General features: G+C 56.6%; 9 protein-coding genes across 9 annotated transcripts; 6 read left to right on the plus strand and 3 right to left on the minus strand.

Annotated features, from left to right (window-relative positions):
- Positions 1 to 1035: 1035 nt before the first annotated feature.
- On the plus strand, positions 1036 to 1665 carry D7B24_002411 (uncharacterized protein; the record flags this gene model as incomplete). Its single annotated transcript, XM_028636620.1, has 2 exons — positions 1036 to 1193; positions 1323 to 1665. The coding sequence occupies 2 exons, from the start codon at positions 1036 to 1038 to the stop codon at positions 1663 to 1665; spliced, it is 501 nt and encodes a 166-aa protein (XP_028497566.1).
- Positions 1666 to 2491: 826 nt separating this feature from the next.
- D7B24_002412 (uncharacterized protein) lies at positions 2492 to 3265 on the plus strand (the record flags this gene model as incomplete). Its single annotated transcript, XM_028636621.1, has 2 exons — positions 2492 to 2672; positions 2793 to 3265. 2 exons carry the CDS (start codon positions 2492 to 2494, stop codon positions 3263 to 3265), a joined length of 654 nt encoding a protein of 217 aa, XP_028497567.1.
- An 873-nt stretch (positions 3266 to 4138) lies between these two features.
- D7B24_002413 (uncharacterized protein) lies at positions 4139 to 5125 on the plus strand (the record flags this gene model as incomplete). The annotated part of the gene is made up of 1 exon (XM_028636622.1): positions 4139 to 5125. The coding sequence occupies one exon, from the start codon at positions 4139 to 4141 to the stop codon at positions 5123 to 5125; it is 987 nt and encodes a 328-aa protein (XP_028497568.1).
- A 172-nt stretch (positions 5126 to 5297) lies between these two features.
- D7B24_002414 (uncharacterized protein) lies at positions 5298 to 8828 on the minus strand (the record flags this gene model as incomplete). Its single annotated transcript, XM_028636623.1, has 1 exon — positions 5298 to 8828. One exon carries the CDS (start codon positions 8826 to 8828, stop codon positions 5298 to 5300), a length of 3531 nt encoding a protein of 1176 aa, XP_028497569.1.
- A 919-nt stretch (positions 8829 to 9747) lies between these two features.
- GNA1 (Glucosamine-phosphate N-acetyltransferase-like protein) lies at positions 9748 to 10348 on the plus strand (the record flags this gene model as incomplete). The annotated part of the gene is made up of 2 exons (XM_028636624.1): positions 9748 to 10028; positions 10105 to 10348. The coding sequence occupies 2 exons, from the start codon at positions 9748 to 9750 to the stop codon at positions 10346 to 10348; spliced, it is 525 nt and encodes a 174-aa protein (XP_028497570.1).
- Positions 10349 to 11207: 859 nt separating this feature from the next.
- Positions 11208 to 13007, plus strand: D7B24_002416 (uncharacterized protein; the record flags this gene model as incomplete). Its single annotated transcript, XM_028636625.1, has 8 exons — positions 11208 to 11266; positions 11335 to 11409; positions 11473 to 11614; positions 11667 to 11741; positions 11794 to 12545; positions 12606 to 12738; positions 12788 to 12861; positions 12917 to 13007. The coding sequence occupies 8 exons, from the start codon at positions 11208 to 11210 to the stop codon at positions 13005 to 13007; spliced, it is 1401 nt and encodes a 466-aa protein (XP_028497571.1).
- A 123-nt stretch (positions 13008 to 13130) lies between these two features.
- On the minus strand, positions 13131 to 13913 carry D7B24_002417 (uncharacterized protein; the record flags this gene model as incomplete). The annotated part of the gene is made up of 1 exon (XM_028636626.1): positions 13131 to 13913. The coding sequence occupies one exon, from the start codon at positions 13911 to 13913 to the stop codon at positions 13131 to 13133; it is 783 nt and encodes a 260-aa protein (XP_028497572.1).
- A 954-nt stretch (positions 13914 to 14867) lies between these two features.
- On the plus strand, positions 14868 to 16171 carry D7B24_002418 (uncharacterized protein; the record flags this gene model as incomplete). The annotated part of the gene is made up of 4 exons (XM_028636627.1): positions 14868 to 14924; positions 14982 to 15352; positions 15407 to 15812; positions 15869 to 16171. 4 exons carry the CDS (start codon positions 14868 to 14870, stop codon positions 16169 to 16171), a joined length of 1137 nt encoding a protein of 378 aa, XP_028497573.1.
- Positions 16172 to 16462: 291 nt separating this feature from the next.
- On the minus strand, positions 16463 to 17696 carry GAR1_2 (H/ACA snoRNP pseudouridylase subunit; the record flags this gene model as incomplete). The annotated part of the gene is made up of 5 exons (XM_028636628.1): positions 16463 to 16659; positions 16746 to 16992; positions 17056 to 17217; positions 17306 to 17589; positions 17639 to 17696. 5 exons carry the CDS (start codon positions 17694 to 17696, stop codon positions 16463 to 16465), a joined length of 948 nt encoding a protein of 315 aa, XP_028497574.1.
- Positions 17697 to 17914: the final 218 nt, after the last annotated feature.

Below are 17914 nucleotides of genomic sequence, written 5' to 3' on the forward strand. Positions count from 1 at the left end.
CCACTAGACTCAAATCCATGTCCTCTCCCTCGTATTTCGGACAGCGGCAGAATGCTTTTCCGAGATCGCTACTGGACTACATCAGGGCAAGACCCTTCTAATTGCGAACTAGACTAGCTTCTTATGCAGTACCAGATAGCACTGTGGTCGATCGAGGACGTAGACAGTTAATTCTCCAATCTCACAAAACGCGTCTCCGACATCGAGCACAGCTACGTTGCCCATATTCGACCTTCATACCGAAACAAAGCTAACGGAATTGCCGCCCACCGACGGCCGCCGAGAGCAATCGAGCGCCAGAAGCGAGGCGTTCCAGAACAATACTTACAGTATAACAACACAAACGCCGCGCACGTCGGGGCTGAAATGATGGCAAGAGGAGCCTTGGCTCCGTCGTTGCTTGCGGCATTGCTACATCCGGGTTCGTCCTGATAGCCTAGTGGTCACACCCATATGTTCTCTCGCGCTGGCCTTGACTCCTGGAAATTTTGGTAATACCTTTATTGGTCAGGCAAAATGACAGCGATGCCTACGGTTGACCAACTGCCGTCCTTTACGGACACCACCTTGTATTTGAAAACCAACCAACGACAATGTATCTGGTATCTACCAAACAAAAACAGATTGTGTATGGTCCCGATCATGCCCGATCGTAAACAATGAGCGATTCGGCAAGCGAAGAGTGTCCGGGACTCACGTCTCGCGGCGACATCAACTCTTGGACACTTGGCAGCGATTGCTGAGGATTGCTGTTGCGGTCACCACCACTATAATAAAATATGGGGAAGTGGTCTATCACTAAAGCTGGCCCACCGATGGCTAAATGAGATAAACGCTTTAGGTATTGCGACTCGAGAAGAAAATCCAAATGTTGAGACGGAGTACGCGACAACCTCAGTCACTGTAACATTTGCGAAGCATGAGGTTCTACAAGAAGAAACATTGCTCTCAAAACTGCAATCAGACGTTGAACCTCTGGCATGTAAAACTGGATCCTTATACTTTTACACCCATGCCGACGATGCCTTCAGCGGCATGATCAAGGTCGGATACACCGGCCGGACGATAGATTCTCGACTAGACGAATGGGCTGAATGCGGCAACGGCTTGCCAAAATTTCTCGGCCAGATCTTACGCGTGCGACACCCAGAACGCGTCGAGACGTTGATACACTTCGAGCTAGTGGAATGTCGGTATGCATAACGATGGTGCGAGTTTCATCGCAGGGCCTATATCGAGTGGTTCAAAACCGACTTGAAAAGAGTGCGCTCAGTTGTGCGTCTCTGGTCCCGGTGGATGCAGGACGCAAACCCATATGATAGGCGCGGTCGCCTCACTGAGGTCACGGTCAGGAACACGGGCGCCGTGCGTGGTGCAGAGGTCGTCCAGGTTTACATCGCCCCCAGCCAGCAGGCGCGCGTCAACCGCCCCATCAAGGAGCTCAAGGGCTTCACCGAGGTCGCCCTTGAGCCCGGCCAGAGCGAGCGCGTCACCGTCGAGGCGTTGACTAGATACGCCGCCGCCTATTGGGATGAGTCCCGCCACAAGTGGTGTGTCGAGGCTGGTGAATACAAGGTCATTGTGTCTGACAGCAGTACCGTCTCGGACAAAGCCGTCAGGGGGTCATTCAAGATCGACGAGACGTACTGGTGGATCGGCTTGTAGGTGTCTTTTACAGGCACAGTGAGGTTATAGTGTTACACTGGAAATAAAGAACCAGTGAATGCTCCGAAGCTTAAAGTCGTCGTCAATGGCTTGTGGTTTGGGTGCATTGATACTAATGTCTTGCTGCACCATCCAGCACTTGTTCTATTATCTCAGCTCTTGGCGATTTAATGGTGTTAAGATTACAAGTCTTTGGGAACTCCGTGATTTCAGGCTAGTTACAGAAATATAACAGCCGCCATTGAAAAGCAGTAAACACTTTTCAAACGGATGTTATATCGTTCCTAGCTGAGGGTATGGGGGCCAAACAATAGATTCCGGATCTTGTCCTACGATCCTGATGCGCGCTCAGCCCCTTGAACTTAGTACGGCCCGAGTTCATGGCCCAAAAGAAGAACTCTGGTCTCTGCCTCTGTGCATGCAATCATGGTGTATCCCGGCGGCAGCGGCTGAAGCTGCATCCTTGTCGTCTACAAGCATTCTTCACGTCGTGCCATTTGACTTTGAATTTTTCATCAGTTTGAATCCTTCTAGTTGCACAATAAGATGCGTTTGCTTGATTTGAAGAGAAGAGGTTGAACTCGTATAGCGGTCATGACGAGTGTTATGAGCCTGCGCATCGGTTATCCGAGATTAGTCCGCCAAAAGGCCTTCGGTGTCTTGCCCCAGTGACCCACTGCCGTTGCTTGTGAACCGCTCCAAGTACACACTCCGAGACCTGATTCCGTCCAACATTCAACACCCAATTTTATGACAACCGCCACGGTCTATCACCAGATCCCACTTGATCTTCTCTGATTATCTTTAAGAAGACATGCCGTACGTCATGTCGCCAACTCCAGAGCCCGGCTCACAGCCCCCGAGCTCATCTTTGGCCCTCGACAAGCCTGTGCCTAGACCACCCAAATCGGACGCCAGGACGAGGGAGATCCGCACGCAAAACCGACGAAGGCATTACCTTGAGGCACATCCAGAGTACCTAGAGAGCACAGAGCACGAGTTTGCAGGTATGTCTCCAGCTCTCCCACCACCATGGCTTTCTGTCCGCGGTGCTCCGTGTCCTCTGCCTTCTCTGCGATCCTGCTCGTCATGACTTCATCAGTATCCTGATTGTCGCTGCATCTCAGACCCAGTACTGTACGAAAAGCTCGTTCGTCAGTACCAAACGCCCGCGGAACGCGAGGCAGAGGGCAAACGCAAGGGATACTCCCGCGTCCTAGAAGGGGATCTCTTGAGAGGAGAGGCACGCATGGCCGAGATTGCTCAAAGTACTGCCGAGCCGTCTGCATCTTCACCGGGGCCACCGGCTTTCGTCGACATGGCCACGGTCGATGCGGACCTCACCGCCCCCGCAGACATGGACGAGGCGAGAGAGAGGTGGCATCAGTTTTTGACGCGACGCTTCGTTCACGGCCGTGACGATGATTTTGACTACGACAAGGTCGATTTTAACGAGGCCTTCGATGTCCTGGAGCGACGTGATGCCGAAGACGCGTGGTTCGAAGATGAGGAGCCGGGCTGGGCGAGTGACCGCGAAAGCGGCGACCCCGAAGAACAGCAACCCGCCAAGACCGGAGAGACGGGCATTCAGGACTTTTAGTTTGCCGCAAGGTCGCAGCTGCCATGGTCCTCCTGGCTTGCGTGCACCATGGACGTCTCGGCAAAGTTGGTAATATTCAGCCTCAACGCCAGGCGCAACAGCTGCATGAGCCCCCATGTTCTACTGTGCTGGAGGCGACTTGCAGGGGCCCCAAAGCAAGCATTGCATGTCCTGCGTCTGCGCCGGCAACGTCGGGCTGCTTCTCGAGGCATCCTGACGTCCCGTTTGCGGATTCCATGCGGCATCCCGCTCAGTATCAGCAGATCTGCCAAACCCTTGGTGGAGGGCTCCTCCCAAGGCCCGGCCGGTTAAAGTCGGCGGGTGAGTGAGATCCACTGGCTCGTTCATTTCAACCAGACACATTGCAGGCGGCGCAACAAGTTTGCACGGCTCTTCGAACCTCAAGTGCCCTGCGACGAGGGTGACCCAGTTCCCGGGCTGACTAGCAGGCTCCATCCGTATCCCATGGCGGCATTTGGTGGCTCAACATGCCCACAACAGTGGAGGGGGTAAACCGGGAAAATGCGCTGGGTAAATGGGCACTGGGCGTCTCGTCCCGCATGCCACCCTGCCCCCATCGCCAAGCGCAACATCATCCGCACCCACTTGGGGTAATGGGTCCCTGACGAAGCCGAGACGTGATGAAATGGAGGAACAGAACGAGGGGCATCAGAAACCCCGCCATCGACCTTCAACTGAAGCTCTCTCGTTCACACTTCGCAGCTTCATGTCATCTTTCTCTCGGGTTCAACCATAAATTGTGAACCTTGACGAGCTCGAGCTTCTCATAAGTACTTCAGCTACGTCTCCTCTGCCCCCAAACGGCAGCAACATTCACTCCCCCCCCCGTTTGTCCCTTATCTACCATCCACCATGGCGCCTCTCATCACCGGCATCTACACGGCAGATCCGTCAGCCCATGTCTTCGAGGGCAAGGTCTACATCTACCCGTCGCACGACCGAGAAACTGACATTCAGTTCAACGACAATGGCGACCAGTACGATATGGCCGACTACCACGTCTTCAGCACCTCCTCGCTGGACCCCACCGAGGAGCCTGTCGACCATGGCGTCGTCCTGAAGATGGAGGATGTGCCCTGGGTGTCCAAACAGCTCTGGGCCCCCGATGCCGCCTTCAAGGACGGCAAGTACTTCCTGTACTTCCCCGCACGCGACAAGGAGGGCATCTTCCGCATCGGCGTCGCCGTCGGCGACAGGCCCGAGGGCCCCTTCAAGCCCGACGCCGAGCCCATCAAGGGCTCCTACTCGATCGACCCGGCCTCCTTCGTCGACGACGACAACCAGGGCTACCTCTACTTCGGCGGCCTCTGGGGCGGCCAGCTGCAGTGCTACCAGAAGGGCAACGACGCCTTCGACCCGGCGTGGCAGGGCCCCAAGGAGCCCTCGGGCGACGGCGTCGTCGCCATGGGCCCCCGCGTCGCCAAGCTGACCGACGACATGCACCAGTTTGCCGGCGAGGTCCAGGAGATCCAGATCCTTGACCCGGACACGGGCAAGCCCATCCTCGGCGACGACCACGACCGCCGCTTCTTCGAGGCCGCCTGGGTCCACAAGCGCAACGGCACCTACTACTTCTCCTACTCGACCGGCGACTCGCACTACCTCTGCTACGCCACTGGCGACAGCCCCCTCGGCCCCTTCACCTACGGCGGCCGCATCCTCGAGCCCGTCCTCGGCTGGACCACCCACCACTCCATCGTCGAGTTCAAGGGCCAGTGGTGGCTGTTCCACCACGACTGCGAGCTCAGCAAGGGCGTCGACCACCTGCGCTCCGTCAAGGTCAAGGAGATCTTCTACACAAAGGACGGCAAGATCGTCACGGAGAAGCCCCAAGAGTAAGGGCCCGAGACGGGAAAAGTTGTACGAAATGAAAAATAATAATGACCTTTTTTCTGTGCCTGCATGCATCTTGATGGCCTCTGTGTGCATGCCCTCTATTGTACCCTTGACCTGAGCGCACCCATCCATGTGCTCCCTAATCAAAACGCGAACATACACCTCGTCTTGCCGACTAGTATCCTGCGTCGACCACCCCGAGCCGCAACTTCCGCAGCGCCTCCTCATACTTGGCCGGACTGTGATCCATCAACATGCTAGTCCCGAACCGCACCTCTCCAAATCGCGCCTCAACATCTCGGATATACTTAAGAACGACTCTCTTCGCCGGCCGCCCGATGTCCACCTCCTCAGCGAGCACAAAGGCATCCCTCCGCAACACTTTCGAGCTCTCGACCACGAATACCTCCCCTGGCGGCACGAGCTTGGTGCCGACTATGCTCCTCCTCAAGGAGCCCAGCGCCGTCAGTGCCCACTGGTCGTTCTCGGGCAAGCTGGCGGTGGAGGTGGCGTACCACTTGTCGGCCAGTCCGTGCTGGAAAGCTTGCCATACGCGCCGGCGGGCCTCAAGGCGGGAGGCGTCGGTGCTGTCGCTCTGGAAGGCGAGCGCCACCGCTTGAAAGTCATGCAGGACGCCGAGCGAGAGGTACGGTACGAGGTCGTGGCCGTGGACGATACTTGTGATGAGGCCACGTGTAGCCTTGCGCAGGGCGGGAGACATTGTGCCCGGCGGGCCGTAGGCATAGACGTGTATGGGCCGGCCTGAGGGGAGGCAGACGTGCGTCGTACCACTGGAACCCGCTGTGGCCGAGGACTCGTATGTGAGTAGGCGGTGGTGTGGTTCGGCAGAGGTCACGAACCCCGTGCCAGTTGGACTCGGCTCGGCGAGCATGGTGCCTAGGAGGGCTGTCACGGCGCCCCCTAAGGAGTGGCCGCAGAGGATGAGACCGTAGTCGCTAAACTCGTCGAGTGCTTCTTTGAGCGTGTACAAGACTCGGCCGTCGCCACCGTAAAGAAGTCGTCGTGCTGATGCGTGCACGCCTTTGTGAACTTGATATGACTTCCCACGCCACGACATGTCATCGTAGTCGCAAGCGAGATCAGCTAGAACGTCTTCGAAGCCCAAGGTACCTCGGCAGGCCAGCACTACTGCTTTGGTTTCATGATCGAGAGAGATATAATGGACTAGGGGCACCCCGGTACCAGTTGCACCTGTCGTGTCGGACCCGCCGTGAGAATCGACGAAAGAAGCCATGAGAACGTCTTCAGCCTTGGACCCCGTGTGATGAGCAAATGATCGTATTTCATGATGCGTCTCGTCCATGGCTTTGAGGATGGGTAAGTTCCTCGAGATCCTCATGAACTTGAGGAATCCCGACCCATATGCGGCAGATGAGTAAAGCATGAAGCGTGTGATGTTGTGAAGTAAATGTTTTGCTGGGAACATTCCATCTACAACGCCGGCACATCGCAACGTTTCGATGGCCTCCGAATCTGTGTAGGCACTCTTCGGATGCCTCGCTGCCAAGACCAGGGAGGTTTGCGAACCATTCGTTGCTATGCTGTAGAGGCTGGTGCTGGGAGTGTGTCCTCTTTGCCTCATGCGATTGGCTCTAGGTGAGGCGGGGGAGCCAAATTCACTTGCATCATACTCTGGAAACGCCTTGCCCAAGGCGCTCGGTGATCGCCGGGCAAGCATGGGGGAGTCCGGCCTAAGACTGTCCATGGAGTGCATCGAGTAAGTATCAGTTTGAGATACAACCGAATCCCGGCGACGTTCGTGAATCGAAATGAAGCCTGCCCGAGATGAGCTGCGAGGATTTTCAGCATGGTCATCGAAGGGCCCTTTATCGCGGAGATTGGACGAGACAGTCGGTCCTGTTGCTCGATTAAAAGGACGATGGGATAGGTTAGTTGGGCTGACAAGCTTCTTCAAAGTTGACGCCGGCTTTGGTTTCGGTGCTGAGTTTGTTGAAGGGGCCGTCACGGCAGTTGCATCATGTGTATCTCGACTCCAGAGACTTGACATACTAGAACCTGGAGCTCGTTTCAGAGCTTGTCGCACACCCGTCTTCTTCGGGGGCAACTTGCCGTCTTTGATGGGCTCAGTCTTGGACTTGGTCAATCGCGGTTTGGCCGAGAGAAGCTCCTCAGCCTGGGGTGAAGGTTCAGAGCTGCGCTTTGTGCCAACTGGCCCTAAAGGAGCACGCTGGCGTTTCTGATTTGATCCGTTGTCGGAAAGTGTGTTGATTTGGGGCTTCACAATGTCGAGGACGGAGTCAGACACCTTGCGGGAGGTCTGTCTGTGGAAAGAGTCTGACGCAGGAGGGGTCATGGTCTGCTCTGACCTTGGACTTGTAGCGAGTTCCTCGAAAGCTTTTGAGTTGCGCCGCCGCGGCGGAATAGGGGGTGGTTCTTCTAGCGCCTTATGACGCTCTGGTAGCTGTGGAGGTGGATTGTCTGGCCCGTCAAGAAGAACATTAATCTCGGCCACTGATCCAGGCACATTCGGAGACTGGTCGTAGCCTCGACAGGCCGTACTCCGGAGCATCGTCTTGTCGAACTTGTACACCACACGTTGCGTGATTTGATCGGTGACCGCACCGCCGGTGGTACTCGAAAACACGTCTCTTCGACCATCGGCCGCAGGGATGAATTCTCTCTCAACAAGCTCAACACCGGGAGGTGGGGACAGTGCGGGCGATTCGGCGCCAGTGAATTCAACAGTGATAGTCTTCTGCGTATGTGTAGATGTTGTGATGGAAACGCTCGTGTCGGCGGGTAGAGATTGCATGATTTGGTCTCGAAGACGATTTTCGGGGGGGAGATAGTCATCCTCGTCACCACTGTCTTGGCTGGCGTGTCTCTTCAGCGTCGCAATGAGGTCTGGGCCAGGAGAGGGTCCGGGTTTGGAAACAAGGATGCCGGGCCCCTTTGGCTCGTAACGACCCTTGTGCATGCCATAGAGGCTGTCTTCGTGGACGTCGACTCGTTCGCCATCGCTGAGAACGACGATATCCCAAACAATCTCCTCCTGAGGCGCTCGGCGTCTTTCCTCGTCGGGGAGTTTCCAGCACTTCTGCTGAAGATATGCCAATGCACAGATCCCCATGGCGAGATCCGTGACGCCAACCTTCTGACCACTGTGGCCGGTTGCTGGGTTCTGAAACTCACGGCGAACCAGCGTGATGATGCTGGCGATTGCGCGGGACGAGTCTGTGGAGCCGAAGAACTGGTCCAAGGACGACAGAAGCAGCTGCGTTATCTGCGAACCAGCGGAAAAGGTCGTTTCGGCGACATAAAAACCGGCGGTCGTCCAGAACACGATCTGGGACATGGCCATGTGCAGGCTCTCAAGACTCCGTTCGATGACAGTCTCGGCATCTACGCGGGCCAAGGTGGACTGTGACCGTGCGATGGCATTTTGTCCAGCTCGGTGGAGGATTCCTTCGAGGATGCCACGGCCGAGCTCCAGGCTCGACAAGGTCGTGAATTTGGCGGCATCGAACCCATACGAAGTGATGAGAGTTCCCACACGAAGCGCGAGACTGCTGGATCGGGTGGCCAAACTGATTGCTTTGGCGACGGGTTCGGGAAGGACCGTCCTGCCAGGTTGTGTTTCAGAGGAGACTCGAACAAGTTCCGATCCAGTTGACGATGGCTGGACGATTTTCTTTTCAGTCTCAGGGTCATCGCCAGAATCCATCGTGGCGAAAGTCTCTCCGACCGCGAAGGGGCCACGCTCCTATCCTAGGTCCTAGGTAATGCTACTGGCGAAGACAAGTTGAGGGTATGGACTGGAGAAACTGCCTGGTACTACACTGGTAGTTGGCAGAAAAGGTGATAGGCCATGATCCATGCTGCTGCAACTGCCTGGTGCCTCGAATGGAGCCACAACGTCCTCTTGCGTGACGTTGGGGGGTGTGGGTGGGCTTGTTGATGGAAGGCTTGCCACTGGAATGGTTGACTTCGAATCAAGTCGTGATTGCCTTCGACATGTGATTCCGAGACAGGCGATGGACGCTCGAGGCGGCAGGGAAGGGGAGAAGCATGGCAATAGCATGTCATAGGCATTTGCAGTGGGGCAAGTTTTCTGATAAGATACGGGACCTGGCTGGAGATAATGCGCGGATAAGAAGCCATAAATAGCACGAGGAGCCCTGGTTGCTCTGGTGCTCTGGTGCTCTGGTGCTCTGGTGCTCTGTCGCGGGAGAGCCGCAGGGGCCTCGTCAGGGGTCGCCCAGGGCGCTCCCCACCCGGGAGTGTCCTTAGCTCAGGTTCTTGTCCACCAAGAGTCAGTGTGTTGAGGCGCGGGCAGAACGTGCTGGCGGGCTCAGCTCCAAGCTCGCTCGATCCGGCCAACTGGCTGGCTGGGGGAGACGATCGCTCGAGGACGGAAGGGGAGCGCCAGATTTCTGTTTTAGCCCCCTTCCAACCTGCCAACAAACACTACAGCCTTCATTGACAAAACTGCCTCTGCCATTGTCTCGTTTTGCGCCTTGCTATTCTCACTCGTGAGCTCGACGTTCGTTTTTGAGCACCTTGAGTACGCTCCACCGACTCGAATTGCCCCTCAACACCAATCACGACGACCCTCTCCGCCTACGCCAGCCATAACAAGCACCATGTCCGAGGCAGGCCTTTTCTCACACGATCTCCTGTCGCCCACTGTCGCGGCATCGCTCCCTGAGGGCTACATTCTGCGAGCCCTGCGCAAGTCCGATTACGACACGGGCTTCCTCGACTGCTTGCGCGTCCTGACCACCGTCGGCGAGATCAGTGACGACAAATTCGGCGAGCGCTACGACTGGCTGCAATCGCAAGACGGGTACTATATCCTCGTGGTTGAGGACACCAGCAGGGGTGCCGTTGTTGGCACCGGTGCTTTGATCGTAGAGCGTAAATTGTGAGCAGCCAGCTAGCTCTTTTCTTTTCTTTTTTTTTCTGCGTAGTTCTTTGATGCTGACCGCCATCTGCAACAGCATCCACAGCTTGGGCCTCGTCGGCCATATCGAAGATATTGCGGTCGCCAAGGACCAGCAAGGCAAGAAGCTTGGCCTGAGGATCATCCAGGCCCTGGACTTCATCGCCGAGAAGGTCGGCTGCTACAAGAGCATTCTCGACTGCAGCGAGGCCAACGAGGGCTTCTACGTCAAGTGTGGCTTCAGGCGGGCCGGTCTCGAGATGGCCCACTACTACGAGGGAGACAAGAGTAAGGCATCCTAGACGCGGCCTGTTGTTCTTGCCATGCGACCACACGTTTTCATGCCATTCACATGTTGGCTTCTCTTTCTGTCATCTGGCCATCACACATTAGACACTCGTAAACCCTGTTCGGCGTTTCACGACTGATCTCGGGCATCTGCAGGCTCGAAAATATAGAGGAAGGTTTCCTGCGACGGGATGTGGATAGCGACGAAAATGAATAGACGATCAAACTTCGACCAAGTGCAAGTTGTCGGGCCCTGTATGATGTGTTCGACGCGTCCACGATGACAGGGAAAGTTACACGGAAATCGCTGGCCGTCATGGCGAGGCTTTTGTAGTCGTTGTTCGCGTTTGTCCCTGAGGTCAAACTCCGAGGCTGACGTATGGGCCGCCACTATCCCTCATGCCACGTATCCCTCAGCTGTGCGATTTGAGCGGCGCCAAAGCATTCGGCCGACGCCTCGTTGGACCACATACAGCGCCCGGGTTGAACTTTTGAACCACGGAGCGCGCCTGGTCGCGTAACCTCCCCATCGGAGCTCCTCCAACACATGCTTCAGTTGGCTCCGACAATGTAGTCACGTCGCATGATTAGCGCTTTCACATGTCTCTCGTGGTTTTCCACCCCAATGACACGCCTGTTCTGAGCTACTGGATTACCAGCATCAGATGTCACGGCTGATCTCACCTGCCCCGGACACTTCCGGATATCCCCAACCTGACTTGTCCGACGCAGCGTACATCTCCGAACCTATAATGAAAGTCTTTTGTCTCTGCAATGTAAAGACTGCCATGCAGTCGAGCCAAGCTGTTATCTATCTGGGCAAACGCCATTGGCCTACATATAATCAGACACATCCGAATCGTCTCTCACACCATGTTGGAGGACATAGCCAGGTCGCTCACTCGACTGCGCATCGCTTCTCTGAAATCCCAGTACGTCGCAGCTGCATGCAGACTTTTGCATGCATACCAAATGATGTGCATTGCTGATGGAGGTGCAGGGTCATCAGCAACAGCCACCAGCCGCACATCGCACGACGCCGCCGTAGCAACAGAGTGACAGCTGTGCAGTGCAGGTGCAAGACTCCTGTGTTCAAAAAGCACAGAATCGTCCGAGTCGTCTCATAACCCTTAAGCAGGCTTCTCAGTATGCCGTACGGAACCGCCGAAGAGCCCGAGCCTGAGAGCAGGGCGTGGCTCATGGGGAAGGAGGCGTTCGAGACGAAAATGCCACATCATGAAGGCATCAAAGCCCTGTGGGAGACCAAGTGGAGATTTCCGGTAAGGCCACTGAAGCACTATATTCTCCAGAGCCGCTTACCAACGCAATTAGTGCACCAAAAGCGTGTACCCTTTCCATGACGGTCAGTACGAAGACTTTGTGGATGTCTTCGAGCACCTCATCAGGGTAAAGAATGCCATGTATTTGGTGTCTTGTTACGCAGCTGACCCCGCGATAGTACAACATCAACGACGGCACATCGAGAGCGTATACTGAAGCTTTCTTTCCCAACGCTGCCCGTCTCATTGCTAGAGGTGACAAGGCCGCGGCGGCTGGTGACCCTAAGCAAGCAAGCCAGCTCTACCTTCGCGCTTGTGCTCTTTACCGCATCGCTCGTTTTCCCTACATCACAGCCTTCCCAGATATCAGCTGCCCCATCAAGTGGAAGGCGTGGCAGTGGCAGAAGGAGACATATCTCAAAGCTGCCAGCGCGTGGGAGTGCCCAGTAGAAGAGGTTGAGATCCCGCATCGGCATAAGCAGGGACGCGACAGGGCGAGTATACCCGTGTATGTTCGGCTGCCCCAATCGACGGATTCTCAGCGCCAGCCCTGTCCCGTCGTCTTGCTCATGACTGGTCTGGACGGCTACAGGCCCGACAACACGCTGCGTTGCGACGAGTTCTTGTTACGAGGATGGGGTAGTGTCGCCGTCGAGATCCCGGGCACAGCGGACTGTCCTGCTGATTCGGCTGACCCAGACAGCCCTGATCGGTTGTGGAGCAGTGTGCTCGACTGGATGGCAGCGGACGGCCGGTTCGATATGGGCAAAGTGATGGTCTGGGGACTCAGTTCGGGAGGCTACTATGCTGTTCGCATCGCGCACACGCACAAGGAGCGGCTCATCGGCTCGATTGCGCAGGGAGCCGGGTGCCATTACTTTTTTGATGAAGAGTGGTTGGACAAGGCCGATGGGCACGAGTATCCGTTTCAGTGAGTCGCCTTCCATGCGGGCTCGTTATGGATGAGTCCATTACTGACCACTCAACGCAGATTGACGCCGGCTATGGCTATGAAGCACGGTTACGAGACTGTGGCGGAGTACAAGACGGGGGTGCAGAAGAAGTTCTCGCTTCTTGACACAGGAATCCTACAGCAGCCTTCAACCAGGCTCCTTTTGATCAACGTTAGTGACTTGGTGCGATCGTATGAGAACGGACAGCTAACTTTCTCAGGGTACGCAAGATGGCTTGATGCCAATCGAGGATTCCATCATGCTGTTTGAGTACGGAACGCCCAAAGAGGCTAGGTAGGTAGCGCGTCCAGTGGGGAGATGCATGGTGCACAACGCTGATATACGACAGGTTCTTCCCGGGGGCGTTGCACATGGGATACCCGATGGCCAATGGGTCTGTATACCCTTGGATGGAGAAAGTCATGGCTTCCAAAGCTTGAGATGGATGCTGGCAAGGTTATTGTGGGCAAGAGCGGCTGGTGTTTTGGCGGTGTAATGGTATTAGTTGTATCATTAACGCAAATAGATTCACGCAGTGCCTCATACATTTGACATATCCAAAATTACCTTCCCATCCAGCCGCCGTCAACGACGAGTGTATGTCCGCTAACGTAGCCACTCGCACGACTGGCCAGGTACACCGTCGTACCCTGGAAGTCCTCGGGCGATCCCCAACGACCGGCGGGGATGCGCGCGCTGATGCTGGCGAGGCGCTCTTTGTCCGCCAGCAGAGCCTCGTTCATATCAGTCTCGATGTATCCCGGCGCGATAGCGTTGACGGTCACACCCTTGGATGTCCACTCGTTGGCGAAGCTCTTGGTCAACTGAGCGACAGCGCCCTTGGAGGCGGCGTACGCCGGCACTGTGAAACCGCCTTGGAAGGACAGCAGCGAGGCGTAGCTGATGATGCTTCCCCGTCTGCCGGTCACGGCGTCGGGCTCGAGCTCGAGCATGTGGGCACCAATGTCACGCGTCACGGTGAAGACGGCGTTGAGGTTGACCTGCAAGACCTCATTAAAGTCGTTGTCGGGGAACTTGTGCGCTGGGTGGCGGCGCTGGATCCCGGCGCAGTTGACGAGGATGCGGATCTGGTGGCCGTCGGCGAGGACCTTCGGAACGAGAGCAGCGACACTGGCGGGGTCGCTGAGGTCGGCAGTGTAGATTTCAGAGGTGCGGCCGAGGGCACGAATGGCGTCGCGGGTGGTGGTTACGGCCGTGTCGCGCTGGACGAGCAGGACGTTGGCTCCAGCCTCGGCAAGACCAATGGCGACGGATTGGCCAATACCGCGGGTGCCGCCAGTGAGAAGAGCGGTTTGTCCCTCGAGGGAAAACATTTTGGCGGCCATGATGATGATTGACTTCTGTAGCGAGACAGGCTTAGACGAGCTATGGAAGCAGAGCAAGAGGCAGGGGGACGAGAAATAATCCAAGTGTTTGGCAAATACCCCAGAATGACTTAAAAAAAAAAGATATCGGCAGTCTCAATACAAATGTAGCAGCTCGCAGTACAAAGATATCGAGAGCCAAGTCAGGGCATGGTCGAAGATCATGATCAAAGTCATACCTCGTGGCAAGCTCGCGTTGGGGGGCAGAAGGGCAGGAGCAATGGCGATGGCGGGGCATGGAGGGGTCGGTGGGGGTCAGTGGAGGCCCTAGCGACTGGGCCCTGTGGAGTGTGGGGAGGGGCAGGAGCAAGGGGTGACCAGTGACGTTGCAGGTACGACCGCCCCTCGAGCGCGTCTCGCCCGTCTTTGCACCATTTGCCTGGCCGCCTGGCAACCCACAGGCCTGGGGCTTGTCACTCCTTCGTCTGAATCTATCCTTTTTCCAAACATGGTCGCCGGCTACGGAGCCTCCCAAGACGGATAACTGGGCAGAATCCGCCGACAATGTCTCCGCACGGTTACCGGTCCCCGGATTTGCAATGTTTACCGGCCCAACTGGGGGGGCATCGTCATCTGCTGGGCATTCAAGTCAGCCTTCGAAGCTCCAGGAGGGGTCAAAATGACCGATGGACCGGTGCCCCTCTCCCCATCCACTCGGTCACTTCTTCGCCGGCCGATTTGTCCCAAGTCGATTTTCTGCCTACTTGAATGACCTGGTCCATCAACGCGGCTTTCTCTCCGTTTTCCCAACTTTTGGAAAGCTTGATCGACATCGTGAGATATCCAGAATTCGAGCAACAAAGACCTCCACAACGACACACCTGGCAACACAATCTCGCAGCCAGCAATCGACACCCACCTGATACAAATCCTTGAACAGCACACCCAAACATTACATCATATTGATATCCAACCATGGCCGATTCCAAAGTACAAGCATCTGTGCTTCATGGTGCCAAGGATCTCAGAGTTGTGAGCTCCACGCCCTGCCTCAACAAGCAGTAAGACTCCTTCTCTGACTCCCTACAGGAAGACCGCGATCTCCCTGCTCCCTCTGCCGATGAAGTCCAAATTGCCGTCGAGGCCACAGGGCTCTGTGGCTCCGACCTTCACTACTATTCTCACTACCGGAACGGCGACATCATCGTTTGCGAGCCCTTGACCCTCGGTCACGAGTCCGCCGGCACTGTCACTGCTGTTGGCTCGGCTGTCACGAGCCTGGCTGCTGGTGATCGCGTAGCCCTCGAAGTCGGCCTGCCTTGCGGGTCATGCGATCTCTGCGCTCAGGGCCGTTACAATATCTGCCCAGGCATGAAGTTCCGCAGCTCTGCAAAGGCCAACCCTCACGCGCAAGGCACGCTGCAGGAGAGGGTGAACCACCCCGCGAAATGGGTTCACAAGTAGGTGGCCTCCCGAATAGGGAAATCGTTGGACCCAAGCTTACCACCGTACAGGCTCCCCGATGCTGTGTCCCTCGAACTTGGCGCCTTGGTCGAACCTCTCTCTGTCGCGATGCATGCCCGCAACCGCGCCAACCTGCCTTCCGGTTCCACTGTGCTTGTGCTGGGAGCTGGTGCTGTAGGCCTGCTCGTAGCGGCTGTCAGCAAAGCCGCAGGGCAGACTGTTGTCATTGCCGACATCCAGTCCGATCGCGTAGACTTTGCCACAGCAAACGGCTACGCCGACGCTGGCGTTGTTGTCCCGCCCAAGAGGCCACAAGCCATTGAGGAGAAGCTTGCCTATGCCAAGGAGGTTGCGGACCTTGTCAAGCAGGCACAAGTCCAGGGCAAGGCGGTCGGAGAGGTTACTGCCACATATGAGTGCACTGGTGTAGAAACCTGCATGCAGACGGCCATCTACGTGCGTTGCGCGCCCCTGTTCTCTACTCAATGTCCGTCTTGCTTACGAATACACAGGCCACGAAACCCGGCGGCAGGGTCATGATCATCGGCATGGGTACTCCCATCCAGACCTTGCCAATCTCGGCAGCGGCTCTGCGCGAGGTCGACCTTGTCGGTGTCTTCCGCTACGCGAACTGCTACTCTAAGGCCATTGACCTCATCGCGAGCAACCCCGCGGGCCTGCCCTCGCTTCAGAAACTTGTCACACACAGGTATCAGGGTCTTGCCAACATTGCCGACGCCTTCGGCATGGCCGCTCGCGTCAAGGACGACGAAGGCAATCTTGTGCTCAAAGTCATGGTCGATTTGACATCGTAGAATATGCGACGGGGAGGTGTAATGGGAAAATGGCCAAAGGAGAGATATGATGAGCGGGCGTCATAAGAACTTTGGTGTACAAGAACAGAAAAATAACTACGTCTGGCGCGCCGAATGCAAGCATTAAAAACATGTCATCAGAATGATCACGGAGACGCTGTGGGTCGGTGCTCGTTTGTGTACAATGCAATCATTTCTATCTGTCGCTCTATGCTTTTGACTCTGGGAATCTTGTAATTTTCTCCACACGTCATGCCACCGATCCCAGCAAAACGAAAGAAGAAAGAGTCTCTACGACTTGTCGGGGAAGCCAAAATCGATGCCGAAGGGAGGGTAGACGTAGCGCTTGAACTCGTTCTTGGCGGCGAGGTCGGCGGAGTAGTCGTTGAGGGACTTGAGGTCCTCGTCGTCGAGCTTGACGGTCTGGAGGTTGGCCTTGATGCGGTCGGTCGAGGTCGACTTGGGGAGGACGGTGCTGCCGCGGGAGGCTGGCGGGGTGCAGTTAGCATGGGGATCTTGTGCGCCCGACTGGCAGAGGAGAGTGCGCATGATGAGACCAAAAAAAGGAACTCACTGTTGTAGCTCAGCAGGACGGTGCCGGGCGAGACGCCGTGCTTCTCGGCAATCTTGACGATGACAGGGGCGCTCATGAGGGGGCCGCCAGTGCTGCCGAAGGGGCTGTAGGACATGATCTGGATGCCCTTCTCCTTGCAGAGGCTGACGATCTCGTCCTGGGGCAGGCTGGGGTGGTTCTCGATCTGGTTGACGGCGGGGACGACCTTGGCTACGGGGAGGAGCTCCTCGAGGTACCGCTTGCTGTACTGCAGGGGGCTGTCAGCTCATCCGAGGGGTCCAGGATTGGGGAGGCTGGGCGGAGGACTCACGTTGCAGACGCCAATGGCCTTGACCTTGCCAGTGTCGAGGAGCTTCTCCATCGACTTCCACGTGTCGGTGTGCTTGTGGTCGCGGATGAGGTCGCGCGAGCCGTCAGGGAGGGTGGGGAACCTGTCGTGGTTGCCCTCGGGGTTCATGGCCACAGGCCAGTGCTGGGGCATTGTCAGTCGAGCGTTCGCTGCATGGAAACAGAGCCAATTGATGTTGGGCCGGAGGTCTCTCGTCAGCGGGAGCACTCACAATGAGGTAGAGGTCGAGGTACTCGAGGCCAAGGCTCTTCAAGCTCTTGTCGAGAGCCTCCTCAACGCGGGCATCGCTGGTCTGGTAGGTTCCCCAAAGCTTGGAGGTGACGAAAATGTCCTCACGCTTGACGCCGGCGGCGAAGGCGTCCTTGAGGCCCTCGCCAACCTCGTCCTCGTTGGCGTAGCAGTACGCGCAGTCAACGAGCTTGTAGCCGTTCTGGACAGCAAAGGAGACGGCGGCCTTGACCTTGCCGGCCTCACCCTGCCAGGTGCCTGGATTTCCTGTGAGCATGGAAACACACCAATGGGAGTCATAATGCGATCAACATACCGAGACCAATGGCGGGAATGCTGGCGCCCGTGTTGAGCTTGAAAGTCTGGTCGGCCATGATGTCGGTTGCTAGGTATGGGTAAATGTGTTGTTTTGGCGGGGGCGGGGTAGTTCGCAGCGGGGTCAGAGGGGTCGTGATGGGTTTTGGGTATTATAGATGAAGAAGAGAAACGCGACTCGAGCCAGGCAAAGGACCGCGGGCATGCTCTGGGTTATCAATCCCACCACAAACAGCCACGGTCCTCATCAACCCGACGCCGGGTGCGAAACGCCCAG

This window comes from Verticillium nonalfalfae (assembly GCF_003724135.2).
Source record: "Verticillium nonalfalfae strain VnAa140/NRRL 66861 chromosome Unknown scaffold_16, whole genome shotgun sequence".
Classification (NCBI taxonomy): domain Eukaryota; kingdom Fungi; phylum Ascomycota; class Sordariomycetes; order Glomerellales; family Plectosphaerellaceae; genus Verticillium; species Verticillium nonalfalfae.